The sequence below is a fragment of the Heteronotia binoei genome, chromosome 21, assembly GCF_032191835.1.
Source record: "Heteronotia binoei isolate CCM8104 ecotype False Entrance Well chromosome 21, APGP_CSIRO_Hbin_v1, whole genome shotgun sequence".
NCBI classification, from domain to species: Eukaryota; Metazoa; Chordata; class Lepidosauria; order Squamata; family Gekkonidae; genus Heteronotia; species Heteronotia binoei.
Window position 1 is genome coordinate 166,068,209 of NC_083243.1, and position 20,882 is coordinate 166,089,090.

At 43.3% G+C, this 20,882-nt stretch overlaps 1 protein-coding gene across 1 annotated transcript in view; it reads right to left on the reverse strand.

Moving 5' to 3' along the window:
- LOC132589241 (acyl-CoA (8-3)-desaturase-like) overlaps positions 1-20,407 on the reverse strand; it is a 38,808-nt gene extending 18,401 nt beyond the window's left edge. The window contains exons 1-5 of the mRNA XM_060261937.1: positions 20,186-20,407; positions 13,978-14,088; positions 6,873-7,070; positions 2,735-2,836; positions 1,188-1,316 (exon numbers count right to left, since the gene is read on the reverse strand). Coding sequence (XP_060117920.1) covers positions 1,188-1,316; positions 2,735-2,836; positions 6,873-7,070; positions 13,978-14,088; positions 20,186-20,407 — 762 coding nt within the window. The remainder of the gene's footprint in view (positions 1-1,187; positions 1,317-2,734; positions 2,837-6,872; positions 7,071-13,977; positions 14,089-20,185) is intronic.
- Between the last annotated feature and the right edge of the window lie 475 nt (positions 20,408-20,882).

Genomic DNA, 20,882 nt, shown 5'->3' on the forward strand with positions numbered 1-20,882 from the left:
AATTATTTGCACATGTTGTGAATTACCCAGAGCCCTCCTATAGCAGGGATTGGGTGATCCATAAATTTAATCAAAACAACAACTTTCCATTTTCACCAACTCAACTCTTTTTAGGACTTAACTATGTTACAGTTTTTCTGGTTACATCCAGGTTCTCTTGGCCCCCTCTTACATGCCAAGGGAAATGCTGTTCACCACTTTGGGATCAGGCAGCAATTTTGCTCCAGGCCAGTTTGGCCACAGATCCTGGAGAAGGCTTTTTTTTTTTTTTTGACATCTGGGCTTGGAGCAGGGGGCACTGGGGTGCATGTGGGGAAAGTACTTTCCTGCATTGTGCAGTGGGTTGGATTAGATCAGTGGCCCCAACCTTTTGGCTCCAGGGAACAGTTCCGTGGCAGACAATTTTTCCATGGACTGCGGGGGAGGGGGGGATTGCCACCTCTGGCTCCCCCCCCCCCGCCTGTGCCCTGTCTCTCCCCCCATGGGGGTCCTTAAATGGGGAGGAGACTGGGGCTGTTTCTGCTGCCTCCCTGCTAGGTGGCCAGGTGGCAGAAGGCCAATATGCCTCCCCCTCCCATTTAAAGACCCCTGCCAATCAGCTGATCAGTGAGGGTCTATAAATGAGGGGTAGGCTACGGTCCCAGCAGTGCTGCCCCTTGCGCTGGCCTGGGATCCAGCGCAATGATGAAAGAGGTGATATGGCCTCACTCCAAGGCTGCCTCCCCTGCAAGGGGAGGAAGCTTTGGAGTGAGGCCGTGTTGCCTCTTTCGTCCTCCTGGGTCCTGGTGGAGCTGTACTGCTTTGCTCTGCAGCCCAGTTGCTAGCAGGCCATGAACCAGTACCAGTCCATGACCAGTGGATGGGGACCCCTGGACTAGGTGACTCTGGAGCTCCTTTCCTGATTCTATAACGTGCTCTGTGGCTGTTGCAAATGCCATGTGGAAGCAGCCTCGAGTACATGCACTCAAAATTGTTATACATGTGTAGGAAGATGTAGAGAACTGGAAGGAATTGACATTGTAGTGTATCCACATTAATGCAAAGAGAGTAGAAAAGCTTCCTGTTAGAGATAAGAGTTCATATTTCTTCTCTTTTATCACTTTTTCTCAAACTGCTGTCATTCAGTACTTATGTTTTTCTCCCCCCCTCCCACCCCCATTCTTTTTTCTGCTTGGCTGTCTTCTCACCTCTTCAGAGAGTGTCTTCCCCAGGGTAAACAGGAAAGGGTGCATGTTGAGATCAGGATCCTTGCGAAAACAGTTAGGTTTGGCATGATGCTGGTTATGCATGTGTCTCCACCAACTGCATGTTCCTCCCTGGTTAAAACAGTAATTCTCCATGAATTTGCACAGATCCTTCACTTTAGTAACGAAGCTGTCAACTACTACAGTTCAATTGAAAAATCTGGATTGGGAAGGAAGTGGGGAGGAGGCAGCAGCGGCTGCTTTTTCAGCGGCTTGCTCGTCCTTCCCACTGCTGCTGGCCTGCCCCCTCAACGCAGCACTGATAGTGAGCATGCAGAAGGCCAGTATAGGAGCCAGGAGCCTCCTGTGCAGTTTTACCCATCAATCAGCTGATCAGCAGGAGGGCGCCTTTAAATAGCCTCGGAGTGGACCGACCGCTGGTTCCCAGGCATTGAAATAGACCTGGCAGGGAAGGGAGGGAGGAGGAGGCTGGGTAGCAGGTAAACCAAGCATTTGCCTAGGGGGCAGGGGAGGAAGGCTGAATTTGGTGCCCCTGCCCTGCCGGCACCCTAGGCAAATGCGAGCTGGCCCTGTTCTCAAGAATAGACCACTCAAATCATATTTAAAGGAATGTAGCACAACACAATATGTAAGTGCTGCTACAATACCTTTTCAAACAAGCAAGAGGGTGGCATGCCAAATTAGCACTTGGCTAAGCCACACTTCATAGCAGCAGTGAAAGACCACTCCACTTCGTGTTTTTAGTGCATTTTTATCCTACCCTTCTTCCCAAAAACTCAGGTTGGCACAACAATGCTCCCCTCCGATGTTTATCCTCTCAACACCCCTGTGAGGTTGGTTAGAATGAGAGAGGAACTGGCTCAAGTTCACCCAGTAAGTTTCATGACAAGTAGGGATTTTGTTAGATATGCAAAGGTAGCAGAGATAGAAAAATGCAGCAAGACAAATGTATTAGTTTTAAAACAGAAACTTTACTTACTAATAAGAGAGGGTTTTACTGGGAGCTGAAAATAACAAACAATACAGGAACCTACATCTTTTCCCTGAGACTTCTAAACCTCATGTGAGGAAAACTGGAGAGAAAAGGACAAAGAGCAATAAACCCAAAGCCTACTCCCCAGTCCAACTTCAATGTATTGATTACCCAATTGGAGAACCCCAATACAAACTAATTATGCATTTTGTTACCTAGCTCTGTAGGTAAATATGTGCAGGCTCTACCTTGGGTCTCTAAAACTAGCTAAGATATCAGCATGCATAAACAAACAGTTAATGCTTTCATGGCTTCAGGCAGGGAACTTGCAAATCCCAACAGATTTAAGCCTGATTCTTCCTGGTCCTAGTCTAATCCTCACTTGATTAGTGAGATAATTATTTAAAATAGTTTGTTGGCATCAGCTATGTAAACGCTGTTGGTATTAATATCATTATCTTCTTGCCTTCTTGTGCCCATGTTGAATGAAGAGAGGATACTGCTATTTTAATGTCATATTCAGCATTCAAATAAACGAACTACAATCATTTTTTACCTTAAATACTTCTACCAAAATGAAATGAAACAGTCTATTCCACTTGGGCTTCTGAAAGACTGAAATATGTCCAAGATCATGCTGGAAAAATCCATACTGGATCTGGAAGCAATACCCCCCCCCCCCCCCCAAAAAAAAAGATAATTATGTGAAGTTTTCCATGCATTGGTTTAATTTATTTATTTGATCATTTATATATGGCAGGCTCAGGGCAGCTAACAACAATTTAAACCACATAAAACATTAAAAACAAGTTACACAATAAAAACAATCATACAATTTACAATCAATAAGTCCAAGATGTGCATTTCTGATTTCTTTGATGTTCTTAATTCAGCTATAATGGTTCAGTGGGATTATCGATACCGTGGAGTAATAGCTACCTCCCTTCAGCTGTTAAAAGCGAGTTTGAATAATTCGGTTTTACAGGCCCTGTGGAACTGTGGCAAGTCCCACAGGGCCCTGATGTTTTCAGGGAGGGCATTCCACAGAGCAGGGGCTATTACTGAAAACGCTCTTGCTCTGGTGATGGAAAGTCGAGCCTCTTTCAGTCCGAGGATCTTAAGGAGGTTTTGAGACCCCGAGCGGAGTGCTCTCTGGGGCACATATGGGGAGAGGTGGTCCTGAAGGTAGGAAGGTCCCAGGCCATATAGGACTTTAAAGGTTATAAGCAACACCCTGAAGCAAATCTGGAACTCCACAGGCAACCAGTGCAATTTTTCCAGCACAGGTTAAATGTGCACCTGTACAGGCAGCTCCATTAACAACCTGGCTATTGCATTGTGCACTAGTAGCAGCCTCCAGATTTGAGTTAGGGGCAGCTCCATGCAGAGGGCATTACAGTAGTCGATTCTTGAGGTGATCGTCGCATGGATCACTGTTGCCAAGTCATTGTGCTCTAGGTATGGGGCCAACTGCCTTATCTGTCTAAGATGATAAAATGCGGATTTGGCAGTGGCTGCCACCTGGGCCTCCATCACCAATGACGGTTCCAGGAGCACCCCTAAGCTCTTGACCTTCGAAGCTGGCACCAACAGTGTCCCATCAAAGGCTGACAGAGGAATCTCTCTACCCAGGCCACCACAACTTAGGCACAGGACCTCTGTCTTTGCTGGATTCAGCTTCAGTCTGCTCTGCTTGAGCCATTTGACTACGGCTTGTAAAGCCAGGACCAGATCTCCCAGGGTGCAGCTGGACTGGCCCTCCATCAATAGATAGAGCTAGGTGTCATCCACATATTGGTGGCAACCCAGCCCATATCTCTGGACTATCTGGGCAAGGGGGCACATGTAGATATTAAATAACATTGGGGAGAGAACTGCCCCCTGAGAAACACCGCATACAAGTGGGTGTCTCTGGGACAATTTCTCTGCTAAAGCCACCCTTTGTCCCCTGCCTTGGAGAAAGGAGGTAAGCCACTGAAGGGCAGACCCCTAGATCCCCACGTTGGCAAGGTGGCGAAACAGTAGCTGGTGGTCAACTGTATCAAATGCAGCCGACAGGTCTAGTAACAGCAGCACTGCTGAGACACCTCAATCCAGATGTCTCAAGAGATCATCCATGAGGGCGACCAGTACCATCTCCGTCCCATGACCCGGCCGAAAGCCAGACTGAAATGGGTCCAATACGAAAGCATCATCCCAAACCCCCTGTAACTGTACTGCCACTGCCCTCTCAATAACTTTACCCAAAAAGGGCAGGTTTGACATCGGCCAATCGTTTGCCTATGTGGTCAGGTCCAATGATGGTTTTTAAGGAGAGGATGGACCACCACCTCCTTAAGGGGCATGGGAAAGGTTCTTTCACTCAAGGACCTGTTGATAATCTCCTGCAGCGGGGCTCGCAAGTCCATCTGGCAAACACGTATCAGCCAGGACGGACACAGGTCCAAGTTGCAGGTGGTGCAACGTACAGTGCAGAGGACTTTGTCGACTTCCCCCAAGCTGAGTGGAGTGAACTGATCCAGGATCAAACAGTAGCTGGTGGTCAACTGTATCAAACACAGCCGACAGGTCTAGTAACAGCAGCGCTGCTGAGCCACCTCGATCCCCTATATACTTTGGGTAAGTATCCGCCTCAATACTTACCCAAAGTATCCCCTATAGCTACCATTCTGGCCTGGATAGCCTAGGATAGCCTGATTTCTTCAGATCTCAGTAGCTAAGCAATGTTGAACCTGGCTAGTATTTGGATGGGAGACCACCAAGGAATACCAGGGTTGTGATGCAGAGGCAGGCAATGGCAAACCATCTTTGAATTTCTCTTGCCTTAAGTCCTACAGGATTGCCATAAGTCAGCTGTGACTTGATGGCAAAACAACAACTATCATTAACTAAGAAAAGCAGAACCAATTATCTTGCACACCAGATTATTGTCTAGGTGCTCAAATGTTAATGAAGAAAACTACGTAGAACCATGTAAATCTTCATCATAGAAAAGACAGCTTCACAGGAAATTATGAATAGAGAAAGAACAAACTGTGTTTCTAAATAGGCAACATGACCTCAGTTTGTGTATCATCGTGAAAAATACAAAGGCTTGACTCAAGCTTAATATGCATTAATTAGGATGCACTGGATCAAAGAAATGGAAGCTCTTAAATACTGGAGTAGCGTTATGGGCCCTCCTTTTCCTTCACCTAGTTTAGCTTTAGTATGTTTAAAGACATAATGGTTGCTTTTCAAATAGCCACAATCCAAATAAAACAGTATTCACAATCACTACCTGTTGGATAAATATCTTTATCTGATAATTCATTGAACTAGTTTCTATAAAGTATAAACGGTGGTTATAATCAGGGCCGGATCTAGGGGTGGGGCAGAGGGGGGGGTGCTTGCCCCAGGCGCTGACAGAGGGGGGGCGCCAAATTGGGTATGGAGTCCATTGTATTCTATGGAACCATAACATAGAATGACCCATAAGGGGGTGCCATTTTTTGATTTTATCCCCCCACAAAAAAAAAAATAGTTCTGGTCCTGGTTATAATTACCTAGGAGGTGTTAGATAGGAACTACATATCACATTCAAGCACATACACAAGTATAACACATATGAGTATGAGAATTTGATTTGCCAAAAGCATTTATTTAGAGTGCAATAATTTATTCATTCAGATTAATAATAATAATAATAATAATAATAATAATAATAATTATTATTATTATTATTATTATTATTATTATTATTATTATTATTTTATTCTTATATCCCGCCCTCCCCCGCCGAAGCGGGCTCAGGGCGGCTCAGCTATTTGGGTTAACTCCTCTGGGTTAGAGATCTCCAACTTTTCCAGGTCCACTGTCCATCTTTAAACCCTAGCTACAGAACTAACATCATAACTAACCTGCAGAAAAAAAAACATTCTCTCCTTTCAACAGTGGCTTAATGGGATGTTATATGACCAGTGATGTTATTTACCTCCATACCATTAAAAAACAGTCCAGCTGCCCATTTCTAAACAGTAAGCTTCTGATAAAAAGGATATTTCCCCCCCTCCAGGCAAGTTGGCAACTCTACCTAGGTAACAATGGGGTCCCACTGAGTAGCAAGCACTTGATATCAGTCTAAGAGCAGGATCAAATGGCAGGAAAAGGAGGACCCAGAGTCCCTTGACCTCCCTGTGGTGAAAGGAGAACCTTTCTACCATGGAGAGTAACCTCACTTAGCTGAATTTCTGTTCCTCTCAGCATATTTACAAAAAGAGGCAATGAGCTTGACACCCTGGTTCTCTACGTATGTACGAATGTATGTATATACTGCTGGTATTTCCAAAAAGCAATTAAAAATAGAAGCTCCAGAGAGGCTAATAATTTAGCAAAATGGACTTCTCAGTGTAAATTCTGAGAGGGTATCACAGCTATACCAGCTGCTTTTTCTGAGAAAATTTCTATTCTTATATGGAACATCTGGGAAACTCAAATCACCAATTACTCCCTGAACATTTATAACAATTTTGAGTACATGATGCTCAATTAGTATTGGTGCTATTCCCAGAACTCTGAAAGGGACAATGAGTTTGCATTCACTTTGTCAAATAACTTGTGGGTAACTTTATCGACCATATCACAGTAAACGGGAACAGAAAAGTCCCAAAGAACAGTCTGAAAACCCACTATAACTGTGGAAACAGATGTATTACCTGGGCTATGGTGAACAGTGCTACGCCAACAAGGAAAGGTATCCAGGACTTTCCAAAGAACCAGATTGTAAGCCACGAGGCAATATCAAGCAGGAAAGCATGGAGAAATATGATAGCGAAGAAGAGATTACTGGATTTCAGGAGTCCCATCTTTTTCACAGTGCTGTAGAGTTCCCGAAAGTCATTTACCAGCATTTCCTGTGAAAAGTGACAAAAGTTAACTTCTCCTATTTCCAGGCATATGAAGCAGAAGAAGAAGAAGATGATGATAATATCGGCTCTATATCCTGCCCTATACTCTGAATCTCAGAGTCCCAGAGCGGTCACAATCTCCTTTACCTCCCCACCCCCAACAGACACCCTGTGAAGTAAGTGGGCTGAGTGAGCTCTTACAGCAGCTGCCCTTTCAAGGACAGCTCCTATGAGAGCTATGGCTGACTCAAGGCCATTCCAGCAGCTGCAAGTGAAGGAGTGGGGAATCAAACCCAGTTCTCCCAGAATCCGTGCGCTTAACCACTACACCAAACTGTACTTCTGAATACCTTCTATTCCCAGTAAGCTATAATAGTAATGAAGTCTACTGATCAGTTATCTCCTAGATTCAGTTGGCAATTGACTCAGTAAACCAAGCTATATTCTGAAAACATAGAAAACAGTTCACTTTTTAAAAAGACAAATATGACATTCCTGATGATGTCACTGATGCTACTGCAAGATTTCTTGATCCTTCCCCAAACCCATGTGAATCTACAAACTCTTCCAGCCACGCCCCCAGATTCGCCTATCTGGCTGCAGCTGCAGTTTTTGTGGCTGAGAGAGCGTGATGTCTCTCCAAATTTTCCTGAATCTCCCTCCCACCCTTCTCACTTTACCCTCTCATGCCTTGAATGGCACACATTACCCTTAAAGTATGCACCTGTCAACTACATTTCTTGGCATTCTGAGCACACATAGCGTAGTTAGTATTCAGGACTCTGTGGACTCTTTTCCTCCCTAACCTATGTGCTTTCCCCTGTTTAAATCAAGAGCTCTCAGCCACCTCCCCCTTGCCACAGTCAACCCATTTCCTCCATCAAAAGGTAGGAGATGACTGACCTGGATAAGCCAGGCAAGCCTGAGCTCGTCAAATCTCAGAAGCTAAGCAGGGTCAACTCTTGTTAGTACTAGGATGGGAGACTTCCTTGAAATACTAAGTCGGGAGGATGGGGGCAAAAGGGGTTGTTTCATCACTAGGTAATTCATCACTAGGTGCCTAGCAATCAAAATGGCTACTCCTCTTGATTTTGAATTTCCAGGAGCTGTGATTTGAGTTGGAAATCAATTAGTCTTAAGAGCTGGGAAGTCTTTAGATTTTAAATGTGTTTCCTGAAGGAATAATATGGTTTATCCTTCATGATTTGGGTTAGTATACATTTTTATTTAATTTTGTTATTTAACCCACACATGTTATATGTCATAAATTTCAAATAATTCATTTTGTAAACACCAATATTTTAACTTCTTGTTAACTTGTTCTCTAACCTCTAGTGGCTATCTACCTACTTATGCTATAACAGTGAAATACTTATTTTATATCTCTATCTTCCTAATACCTAATCTTAATTCTAAAGTTCTATTTTAACCTTATCTCCAAGTCTACACTTATACCTATTATATCTAACAAATCTACTGCTTCTATACAACTTGAATTCAAAATACCTATCCTAATGCCTAATCTAAATTCTAAAATTCTAACTTAAGCTGGTCTTTAAATCTATACCTATTAAATCTATAAATCTACAATTACAGTGGTTTTGTCACTTTAGTGGAGACAAGGAATGGAGAACGTAAGCTCCCTCTCCCTCTCCCTGACCCTGTCCTGGCCCACTTATACTCAGTCATTATATTTCAGGAATTCTTCATCAGATGTTAAGTTCTGTAACTTTAGATCCATTCTTACGTTGTCTTCATCAGGTGTTAAGTTCTGCCTCAGGTGTAGTTCTCATCAGGTGTAGAGTCCTAAAACATTAAGTCTTGTTGAGGATTGGAATCTTACTTAGCTTCTCTGGAGTGAGTGAGAACTTCCTCTTCATTGATTTCTTTGCCAGATCAGTAGGAACTTCCAAGTTGAGGGATCTAAGCATAGTCATTTCAGTGTTTAAATTGGTGGTAGTGTATTGCTTACCCAGATGCCTCACTTGAAATTTATAAAGCATTGTCCATCTATATTTAATGTTAGCCTGTTGGAGTTTAATGCAGATTGGTTTGAGTGCTTTCCTTAAAGTCAACACATCTTGAGGAAGGTCAGGAAAGATATATGATATATTAGATATTCTTGTTATATTAGATATTCTCTCTCTCTGGCAGATTTTAAAAGCATTGTTTTAATGCAAGGGTCTGGCAGTGTGATCAAAATGTCTCTAGGAAGCTTTCTGTTAGGATTGTTAGCATTCCCACTACAGTAGGCTTTGTGTATGACCAGAGGGAAATCATCTGCTAAATTTAAAATCTGGGTGAGCCATGTGGTCAAAGTCAATTAGGCCAGTAGAAGCTTCCACTCCGTCAGCAAAACCCCAAAGTTTAAGGTTGTTTTGTCTTACCAGGGCTTCCACTTGTAAAATGCAATCATATTGCTGTTGGTTTTCCTCTTGTAAAGCCATGCTTAGGTTCAAGGCTGTGTCTGCTGTTAGTGCCATTTGTGAGAGAGATTTTGTAAGGTCTTGTAGTTGGTCATTAATTGGTTGCAGCATAACTTCAATTTATGTAGAAAGTTTGTCAAGCATTGATTCTTCCATGGTTTGAAGGGACGTTTTTAAGGTGGCTTGGAAGAATTCCTGGGAGGCCACCATATCTGTTGAGGCTGTTTGTGCCACCACCATTGCACCGTGCGGGGTTTCTCCCCCAAAATAAGCTCAAACCGATCACTCTGTCTTCTGGGAGGATGCCAATTTCACTCCCCCTGGATTTTCCTATGTTCTGGAGCTATTTGGAGTGATCAGGTGATTAGGCGGGCAGGGAACAGGGCCGCAGGAATCGGAGCACTCCACTCATGCATCCGCCATTAACACTGGTGTCACTCCACCCCCCACCCCCCAAGATCTTTTCTGAGTTAGACTTGGCAACCCTACCCTGATCCCCAAACTCAAGAGGGCGAACGAGACTGGACATTGCCGGAGGAGGAGCCTCCTTTTGAAACAGATGAGTATCAGATCAATCACTTTATCTGTGCCCCCTCAAAGAGAAAACACTAGACCCCAAATGTGACCAGAAAGCGCCAGCCCCATAGCAGAATTTTTTTGGGGGGGCAGGGGTTAAAATTTTGGATGGGGGGGCATGGGGCTTGGTTGCTTCTTCCAGCATCACAGTTAGATACAGGGGAATGCCCCATTCCCTTGGTTGCTTCTTCCAGTGGCCAGCCGCCTGGCCCCAGCTCTCTCTCTCTCACACACTCACTCTCACTCTCTCTGTTGCTCTCTCCTGCTCTCTCTCTCTTGCTTGCTTTTGCTGTCACTCTCTCCTCTCATGCTTTCTCTCTCGTTGTCGCTGTTGCTCTCTCATGCTCTCTCTCTCATTTGCTGTTTCTCTCTGTCTCTTGTGTTCTCTGTCACTCTTGCTGTCACTCTCTCTCATGCTCTCTCTCTCAGTCATCACTCACTCTCTGTCACTGTCGCTTTTACTTCCGCTCTCTCTCATGCTCTCTCTCGCTGTTGATCTCTCTCACTGTCACTCTCTCTCTCCTGCTCTCTCTCTTGCTGTCACTCTCTCACTTGCTTTTGCTGTCGCTCTTGCCTCTCATGCTTTCTCTTTCACTGTCACTCTCTTGTGCTCTCTCTCACACTCACCATCACTAAATCTCTTGTTCTCTCTCTGTCACTCTTGCTGTCACTCTCTCGCATGCTCTCTCACTCACTGTCGCTCTCTTTCTCTCTTCCATTCTCTCTCTCGCTATTGCTCTCTCCTGCTCTCTCTCTCGCTTTTGCTTTCACTGCCTCCTCTCGTTCTCCCACTCTCTCCCACTGTCACTGTCTCTCTCTTTTGCTCTCTCTTTCTCTCATGGTGGAGGGGGAGAGAAATAGCCTGGGAATGGAGGGACCCTACAGAGGGAAGGGGTTTTTACATATAGCGGCCTGCCTCCCCCCTCACCCCAGGCCTCCCCATAGGTCCGGGCCTGGAATGGGCCCGTCTGGACTGGGGGAGTTTGAACAACAATCCTGGGTGGGGAAGGAGAGGCAGAGCCTGGGTTCTTCTGGGAAAGGAATCTGGACACTTCGCATCCCTCCCCCATCCCTCCCCATCCAAGGGCTTGTTACTCTGTCCCTGCAATAGACTCTCCTCCACTTGCAGCCCCAGACTGAGAAGGAGCCAGGGGAAAATCAGTGCCTGGGGAAGGAGAGAAACAGCTGGTAGGAAAAATCCAGGAGGGGGAGGGAGAGAGGGGAGGGGAAAAGGAAAGAAGGCAGGAAGGACACTACACTTGTGTGCCCTCCCACTACTGCAGTCAATGCCACCTCCACCACTGCTGCCCCAGAGAGGGGGGGGAGGGAAGGGGTGTTGCCACCCTAGGTTCAAAGTATTTTATTGTTGTAGCCATAGGCCATAACAACCCAGCAACCCCCCCCCCCCAAAGTATACAGTTTACTTCTAGCCATAAAAATTAAAACATTAAAAAAATACATGGTAAAATACAGAACTATGAACAAGATTTAAAACATAAATAATAAAACAACATGATGGAATGAGACTATAACTTGACTATAAATTCTTCTATGGGTGGCTGTGGTTATCTCCTTCATTCTTTTTGTTGCTAAAAAGATTAAAGTAGACACCTTAAGGGTAACACCTTGAATGGCATCAGCCAATAAAAATTTAATACATTCCTCTTCTGATTTAAACTTTGTGAGAAATTGATTCAGCAATTTATTTCGAATGGGCCCATAGAATGGACAGGATAGAATACAATGAGCAATATCTTCTATCTGATTGGTAGCACAGGAACAAAGATGCTCGTCTGCAGGTATTTTTTGAAATCTACCCTGTAGGTACAAGGATGGCATGGTTTGGAAACAGGCTTGGGTACATACTTTTCTTAGAGGGTCGTTTGAGAGGTCAGCTAAATAGCAGGAAAAGGATTTATTTTTCTTGAACTGGGGATATCAGACAGAGAATTTAGATTGATGGATCAAATTGATGTCACAAAGGGTGTCCTTTTCAAAATCCAGTCCCGCAGTTTACTTGGGTCCCAGCCTATTACCGACTTTAAAGAGGGTAAAGAGTACATTTGTAAAATGGGAGAAACACATTCCTATTGCTGAAGTACTGAAAACTGTGTTTCACCAGGTAGTGGATTGGAATACTACTAAGCTTCTTATAGTATTTTAATAGTATCAAGTGGGCTCTAGAGATGATTGAGGGCAAACCTACTTCTAGTCTCAGGTGTGGAGCAGGGGTACCTTGGGGAAGGCCCAAAATTTTCCTTAAAACGGTATTTTGGATAACTTCTAGCTGGATGAGTATTTTCTCATTCTACTCCCAGATTTCTACTCCATGCAGAAGCTGTGACACCACCTTTCCCTGGAAAACCTTTAGGACTGGAGGTATTAACTGACCACCCTTAAAAAAGAAAAAAATTAAAATAGCTCCCATAGTATGTTGTACAGTTAAAAGAGTGACATAAAGATGGGTTTGCCAGGTCTGAGACCCCTGGAAAGCTATACCAAGATATTTTTTAAAAGAGCATTGCTCTATGTCATGACCGTTAATGGACCAGCTATGTTTTGGGCTATTATTACCAAGAACTACAATTTTTGTTTTACTGTAATTAATTTTCATTTCTTTTCTGTCACAGCAATCAGCCAGCTTAACTAACATCCTTCTAAGTCCTACCTGGGTGAATGACATAATTGCCATGTCATCTGCATACAACAGAACAGGGATTTTCTGACCAACTAGAGAGGAAGAGAAAAAGTCCTTGGAATTCATAACTTGAACAAAATCATTAATATAGAAATTAAACAAAAATGGAGCTGGTAAACATCCTTGTTTGACCCCCTTTCTCAAGGGAATGGAATCCATGAGACAACCATATGTGTCAACTCTTACCCTGACTGAGAGATTAGTATGTACTTCCCTCAAAATTCTAAGGAGCCTTCTGCCAATGTCTGCTTTGGCAAGTTTAGACCAGAGTCTTGATTGCTCAATGGAATCAAAGGTTGATGTGAGGTCAACAAAGGCAACATATAAGTGACTTTTATTATTATTAGAGTATTAATGGATCAGGGCCTTCAGGGCCAGGCAATGATCAATGGTGCTATGGCCCTTAAGGAAGCCTGCTTGTTTGGGATGAAAAAGATTTATTGATTCTGCCCATTCTTCCATTTGAAGTAGTAGATGGCATGTATATAGTTTAGAAGAAATATCCAAAAGACTGATTGAATGGTAGTTTGCAGGGTCTTGCCGATTACCTTTTTAATAAATAGGAATTATAATACTTTGTTTCCAATTAGAGGGAAGAGTGCAGGTGAGGTCAATTTCAGTAAAGAGTCTGGCCAAAACTGAGTACCACCACTGTGGATTTGACTTAAATGTCTCTAGGGGTACCATATCTTCCCCTGGCGCTTTACCCGTGGGTAGGGAATCAATCAGCTATTGGCATTCTGAGACGGAATCTGGAGCCCAAGTGGGAAGAGTCTGCAGAGGTATAGCAAGATATTCATCAGATGGTTCATTTTGAGTGTAAATGCTCTTAGAATCAGGCAGGCACATGTTTAAAATAACAACTCTGGGATTAACTACTAGTGGGACTATAAATTGTATTTGTTATAGTCCCACTACTAGTGGGACTATAAATTGTATTTGTATAGTAAGCCTATAACAAATTGTATTTGTTATAGGGTTACTATAAATTGGAAGTGACTTTACAGTACTTAATGCACACACAGCCACATAGAACATAGAGGCTAAAGGATGAGGACAAAGGAACCTGCGCTCGGGTTCTACAGGAGCCAGCTACTAAGATTCAAGTGCAATGTGCTATAAGAATGATGGCAATTGCCATTTACTGTCTTGTCACATATGCCATCAAACTTTTTGAGGGGGGGGGGAGGAGATTGTCCTGGGGAAAACTCACATTTTTGATGGGCTCACAGTTAGGTTGATCAGGTGCCAGCTCTCCAATTAGTAGTGAATGCAAGTATTTCTGTACTAGGTCCTCATCCTTGTGGAAAGCTGTGAAGGCATCCTGAAAATATAAAAAGGGAAGGTATTATGAAAGGGAGAAGAAGGCCACTGTGTTAGCAGTCAGATCCCTCCTCCTGCAGAGGGACAATTTCCAGGCAGAGAGAGAGAGAAAATACCCCTCTTAATATCACCCCAATATTTGATGTGCTGGGCACTGCTCTAGCCAAAATGGATCAAGATATATGCCAGCCAGGCATTTGCCTGGGGAAACAATTTTAAAACTCAAGTCAAGAGTGGCTGCCTGGCTAATACCCCCTCCTTGCCCTGAAGAAAAACATGGCTTCAGAACACTAGGTTGCCCAGGACCTATTGATTCACTCAACATGATCCCATCAACACCACAGCCTCACTTCCCTTCACTCATTACTCCTCAATTAAATGGCAATTAATCAACACTTAAATCTTTTCACCTTTCCAGTTGCCCTTTCCATCCGGTACTTTTGGAGCCATCAAGCATCTCTTACCTTTTTGTCTAAAACTATTAAGTCATTGTTTTCTAGCAAGCACATCATCCTTTCCTAAGGATATGTTTTGACCTATAAATATGCCACCCAGCTGACCCAGTTGTATGTGTGTGTTCTTGGATCCTCCACCCCACCCCCCACCCCTTGTCTGTGGGTCTACCCTTTCTCTTACCAAAATGCTGGCCATTTTGCTCATTGACTGCTGCTTCCGCTGACCTCTTCAAGTTCAGTAATTATCCTTTCCTTAAAATCTCTCCCCTTCCTCCCTGTTTTCTTAGTTCTGTGTGTCTCAATGTGTGTATGCATTTTTGTTTATTTCCATTTTCTTTTAATAAAAACCCTACTAGTTGAATATCTGCCTGGTTATTTTCATGAGGACAAATCCTGGTATACATAGTTGGAGAATCCCAGTAACCCGCCTATTGCTCTGTCTTCTTTGCAAATTCCCCAAACTATTTACGAGACTGCCTTTTTGGGTAACAACTCAACTGGTGTGGTAGACATGGGAGCCAAAGAAATTTGCTCTCAGTCATAAAAGTTTTTTTCAGCAACACTTATGGTGTTCATTGGAGCAAGAGAGTAATTTTAAGGTTCCTTTTTCTATGGGTTGCCCTAATGCTGGCAGTAAGTTTAGTGGTACATGTATGTGGGTAAAATTAGAATCGCAAAGCCCCCATACCCCTCACTGTTGGTTCTGTCCCACATTTTTCCCCTCAGCATTCTGGATAGCTGAAGCAATCCCTCTCAACAGCAAAGCCTCCTCCTTTAGACATCTAGTTTGGTGTAGTGGTTAAGTGCACAGACTCTCAAATGGGAGAGTCCATTTGATTCCTCACTTCTCCACATGCACCTGCTGAAGTGACATCGAGTCAGTCACAAGTTATCACAGAGGTGTTCTGTTCAAGAGCAGTTATGGGAGAGTTCTCTTGACTCCACCTACCTCACAGAGTGTCTATTGTGGGGAGGGGAAGGAAAGAGAGATTGTAAACTGCTCTGAGAGTCCTTTGGGTAGTGGTGGGGTATAAATCCACTCTTCTGTTTTGGGCTGAATAACATTAAGCAAGTCACCTGGCTCATGATGTTTTGTAGAAAGTAGTAAATCAATAGAGTCCCTTCAACAGACTGCAGTGGCCCTGTCATTGTAGTTGGTTGTCCCGGCAACCACAAATGACTGAGATTGTGAGATCCCATGCAGTGAGGAACTTTGTTGTTCTTTCAGTGATGTTCCATGTAGGCAGACATTGCATTTTATGTGTTGAATTTTTTAAAACCTTCCATTATTTTAAATTTTTTAATGTATTTTCTTCAAACTTGTTTTCCCCAGCTTTGCAGAAACTAGCATGGTATAGGACTCTGTGGCCTCACTGCATGGAGGGGCACATATTCTTATTAGCTACATGCCATCAAATATATTTATATATTTCTATCTCTTTTTCTGCCTGTATATCTGTTCTCCATATTCTACATAGGACTATCTACAGGGCAATTAAAGTTGTCTCTTAATCTAGAGTGAATATAAATGGTTGTATTGTATTCTTTCCATGTAAATTGAAGTAAAGCAGGTTTGAAAGAGAGAGTGCTTTGAGAACAGGGGAAACCTGGACATGGGACTTTTACAGCGCAACATAGTATGGAAGTTCCAGAACAAAGCACTTCAGTTTGGAAGCCGAGGCAGAGAAAAACTTCCAAGTGGAAGTAGTCTGATAGTCCAACAAGACTGGCTTCTTTCATTCCACATAACTTTTACAAATGCAGTGAAACAAAACTAGTTGGTGTAACCTGTTATCTGATGTAGTTAAGGGGCCTATCAGATAGTGTTATTGCATTATTCCTGTCAACATACAAGAACAATAAGATTCTGGCTTGTTACTATCAGTTTTAATATCACTGTTCTTTACACAGCAGAATTTTCTCATGAAAACTCATCCTGATATAGAGAGGCACAAATTTAGCCACTTAGGAAAATTCTAGTATCCAAATACTATGCCAAAGCGTGTTGTTGTTGTTGTTTTTCCTGTGTGGGTGCCTGGTTGTAATGGAGCAAATTGAGCTCTGACTCAAGAAGTGGGCAACCAGGATGATTAGGGGACTGGAGCACCTTCCCTATGCTGAAGAGACTGGGACTTTTCAGTTTAGAAGAGAGATTCATGGAGGTTATATTATCTATGGTTAATAGCAATGGTGACTGAGGGGAACATCCACAATTATAGGCACTAGACCTCTAAATCCCAGAGCTAGGAGGCCACATCAGGGAAAGGTCTCAGCCTCTATGCCCTGTTGTTGGACATCCAGAGGAACTGATTGGCCACTGTGTGAGACAGGATGCTGTGTGTGACAGGATGCCGATCCAGCAGGGCACTTCTTATCTTCTTCCGACTAATGGAAACTAAAACTGATAATTTGTTGTTAGTCTATAAGGTGTTACTGGAAGGCTGATAAGATGAGAAGTGATACACAAATACCACATGTTCCATGACAAGATAATTTCTAGGGGAAATTTAAGTATGAAGCACAAATATTAACCTGTTATTCTTTTCAGAAGCTGTTTTGAAATGGATCATGATTTTATTTAGATTAATCGTGTGATATTACATGCTTTTAACTTTACTGTCCTGATTGGTTGAAACCAGCTCCAGAAATACTGCTGCAGAACAAAAGCCCAGAGATACCAATTACTGAAATGATCAATGAAACATCACCTTTCAATCAATCACCTTTTATTTGTATCCCGCCCTCCCCGCCGAAGCAGGCTCAGGGCGGCTAACAACAAGAATTCAATATACATTATACAATATAACATTTTAGGTACAATTAATTAAAATCAATTGAAATTCTAAAAACAGTAAAATTAGTATTTTGTGCTATTACCTAGATGGCAAACTTTTACTTAGCAGTTCTAATCAGTGAAGGCCATTTGAAACAAGATGGTCTTGCAGGCCCTGTGGAACCGTTCAAAGTCCCGCAGGGCCCGCATTTCTTCTGGAAGTTGATTCCATAATTGTGGAGCCATAACAGAGAAAGCCCGAATGCGGGTACTTTGGAGTTTTATCTCTTTTGGCCCGGGGATGGTCATCAGGTTCTTCCCTGCTGACCTCAGTGCTCTCTGGGGTTCGTGTGGGGAGAGACGGTCCCTAAGGTAGGCAGGTCCTCGGCCATATAGGGCTTTAAAGGTAATGACCAGCACTTTGTAACGAATCCGGTAAATAACTGGCAGCCAGTGCAGTTCACGCAGCCCTGGCTGTATGTGCTCCCACATTCTGCAGAATCAACACATAGCTTATGCCTTTCATTTTAGTAAATACTGTTGCTGAAATCATTGGCAACATGAAAGAATATACAGGAAGTGCATGCATTTGAAAATTAATTGTCAATTCATCCATTCATTATTTATCATCTGCCAGCATCAAGAATACAGAGAACACATTGATTTATTTTTATAGCATGTATTGTACAGATGCTTTAGAGTAACTCTAGCAAAACGAAAACCAAAAAAGGATGTATCCCTGCTAGCTGAGGGCAAATGACTGTCCAAGGTCACTCAGATGACTTTGTGACCCAAGTAGGAATTCAAAACCATGTGTCTGTAAATCCAAGTTGAATACTCTAACTACTGCATTTTGCTGTCTCTCCATAACTCTGTATATAGCTAGACAACTTAAAACCTTGGCATTTACCCGTGCACAGTCCAGATTTCTCTCCATGCTCAAGGACAGGCTTTTCTGTCTCAATGTGTCTTTATGACTAGAGGACAGAACATCATGGAAATTTAGGGAATAATTTGGCCCAAATTGTACAAGCATAGTAAATCACAGAAAGGTTACTATTGTAAATTAAGGTTCCTGCATGAATCATAGAATCACAGAGTTGGAAGGGGTCATGCAGAAATCTAGTCCAACCTCCTGCTCAATGCAGGATCAGCCTTGAGCATCCCTAAACAAATGTTTGTCCAGCCATTGCTTAAAGACTGCCAATGAGAGGAAGCTCACCACCTCCCCAGGTAGCTGATTCTACTGTTGAAAAACTCTTATTGTTAAAAAGTCCCCCCTCCCTAATTTCCAGCCAGTACCTTCCTGCCTTTAATTGAAATCCATTATCGCAAGTCCTATCCATAGTTACCAATCAATTCGAAAACCTGATTTAAGCACATATAAAACTGCTTTTTAGTTTTTCACTCATACTCAGACCATGGGAGAAGGCGGAGAAGTGGCTTAGGCGGCATATGTGAAGCAGCTGATTTTCACAGGATCAAACCTGTCTCTGAGGGCTCTATCATTTCAGACTGCAAGAAGGTCTCACATGGTTTAAGGCTTTTCCAAACACAAAATCTACATATCAGATACCTAGATTATTACATGTCAGAGAGATAGGTTGCAGTCTCATATTCTCCCTGAGATATCAATGTGCAGGGAATTATTTGTATATAGGATCATTCAGTCACAGCCCAAAAAAAGACTTACTAATTCCTCTACGAGAGCACATTCAGCCTGTGCTGAAAGTGCTGCATTGGCTACTGATAGTGTACCAGATTCATTTCAAGGTGCTGGCTATTACCTTTAAAGCCCTATATGGTCAGGGCCCTGCATACCTTAGGGACCACCTTTCCCTGCATATGCCCCAGCGAGCACTTCGGTCCAGGTCTCAAAACCTGTTGACAGTTCCCAGCATCAGAGAAGCGAGGCTCAATTCAATGAGCGCCAGGGCCTTTTCCGTTGCTGCCCCTAGCTGGTGGGATGAACTGCCGGAAGAGATCAGAGCCCTGTGAGAGTTTCCACAGTTCCGCAGGGCCTGCAAAATGGCACTCTTCTGCCATGCATTTTCATAAAGACAACATCTGCAGCAGCAGGATTGGCCCATAAAACCATTACCAAGGGTCTACCTCTCCATGCTATCGCGATCCTAAGATCTCTTAGAATGGCTAACCACCATTCAGAACGCTGTCTGAAATCATGACACCAGCACAAGAAGATGTTTTTAGAAATTGTTTTTATGTTTGATGTTTTTATTGTTGTTTCATTTTATTTGGTCACACAAATGTGACTGTGTGACCTCTAATCTGTGAACCGCCCTGAGCCTGCCTTGGCAAGGAGGGCAGGATATAAATCAAACAAGTAAATAAATAAGTGAGAGCAAGGCAATAGTAAATCTCCAAGTGGACATATATCCTATGATTTTACAAACATAACTAGTTCACACAAGAAGATTTTCTACTTCTTACCCCAGCAACCAGGGGAGCTAACCCAAAAGCCTTGAGTATTTTATGAAGGTCCCCTGCCCAGAGGTAGATTTTCAGGGCATATAAGGGGTTGCTGGGAGGGATATGGGGCAGAACCTCATGCTCTATCTCCTTCTACTTTTTCAACTGTATAATTCAGCCCTATGACTCCACACTGCTTTTTACTGAGTCAGAATATTGGCTTATTTAACCTTGCCTGCTTAGATTGGCTATGGTTCTTCAGGATTTTAGGCAGAAGTCTTTCCCAGCCCTGTTACTCGAGAATAATTCAAGATGCAAGACTGAACTGGGGGCATCTGTTGCTCCAGGCGATTGCTTTCAGCACCACCTTGTCCTTCTCCTACTCTGCCATAGATTTCTATTCCTTCCCACCTGCTCTGGACCCCACAATAAAATCCTACCGTGGCATCCTGTCCTGCGTAATGGCTGATGACACGAGTGCCCCCAGGGTGTCTCCAATGGAATTGGCTGATGTCATAGACTTTCCTGTTGATGACCAGCCATTTCTCTTGCTTGGAGTTCTTCTGACCTGAGTGTAGTCCTATCTCTTCCCAGGTGAAAAGCTGTGAGACACCTGAACCAGGTTCTGGCCTTAGGAAGCTGCTGCCAGACTGTGGAGACATTCTAAAGCTAGAATTGAGTCTTGCAACCAAGCCTTGTGCTGCCACTCTATCTAAAAGAAGAGTGGAGCAACACCTTTCCATTCAGGCTGACAGCTTTATACAGTCTTGTTGCAGCAGCCCTACCTGCTCTTAGCTCCATGCAACCGCTTTCAGCACCACTTTGTCCATTTCCTGCTCCTCCCTTCTGCTTCATTTCCCCATCAGCACTGCCAGAGTTATGCATGCCTACACATGCTTTTTGTTTCCAAAACTTAGACTGTCACATTTTAAAGTGTGTCTCAATAGGCTATTGAAAGCACATTATATCCATCTGTTGTTTGGAGCTATGCACTAAGCAAGAGCCATGATACTACATCAGTAGATGTCTGCTGTTCACTGACCTCAGCATCTGATGCGTGTCTAAGACTCTTAAGTGTCACATGAATATACAAAAGCTTGTATCAGTGGCTGGATTTAAGTAGATTGCAGTGAGGGA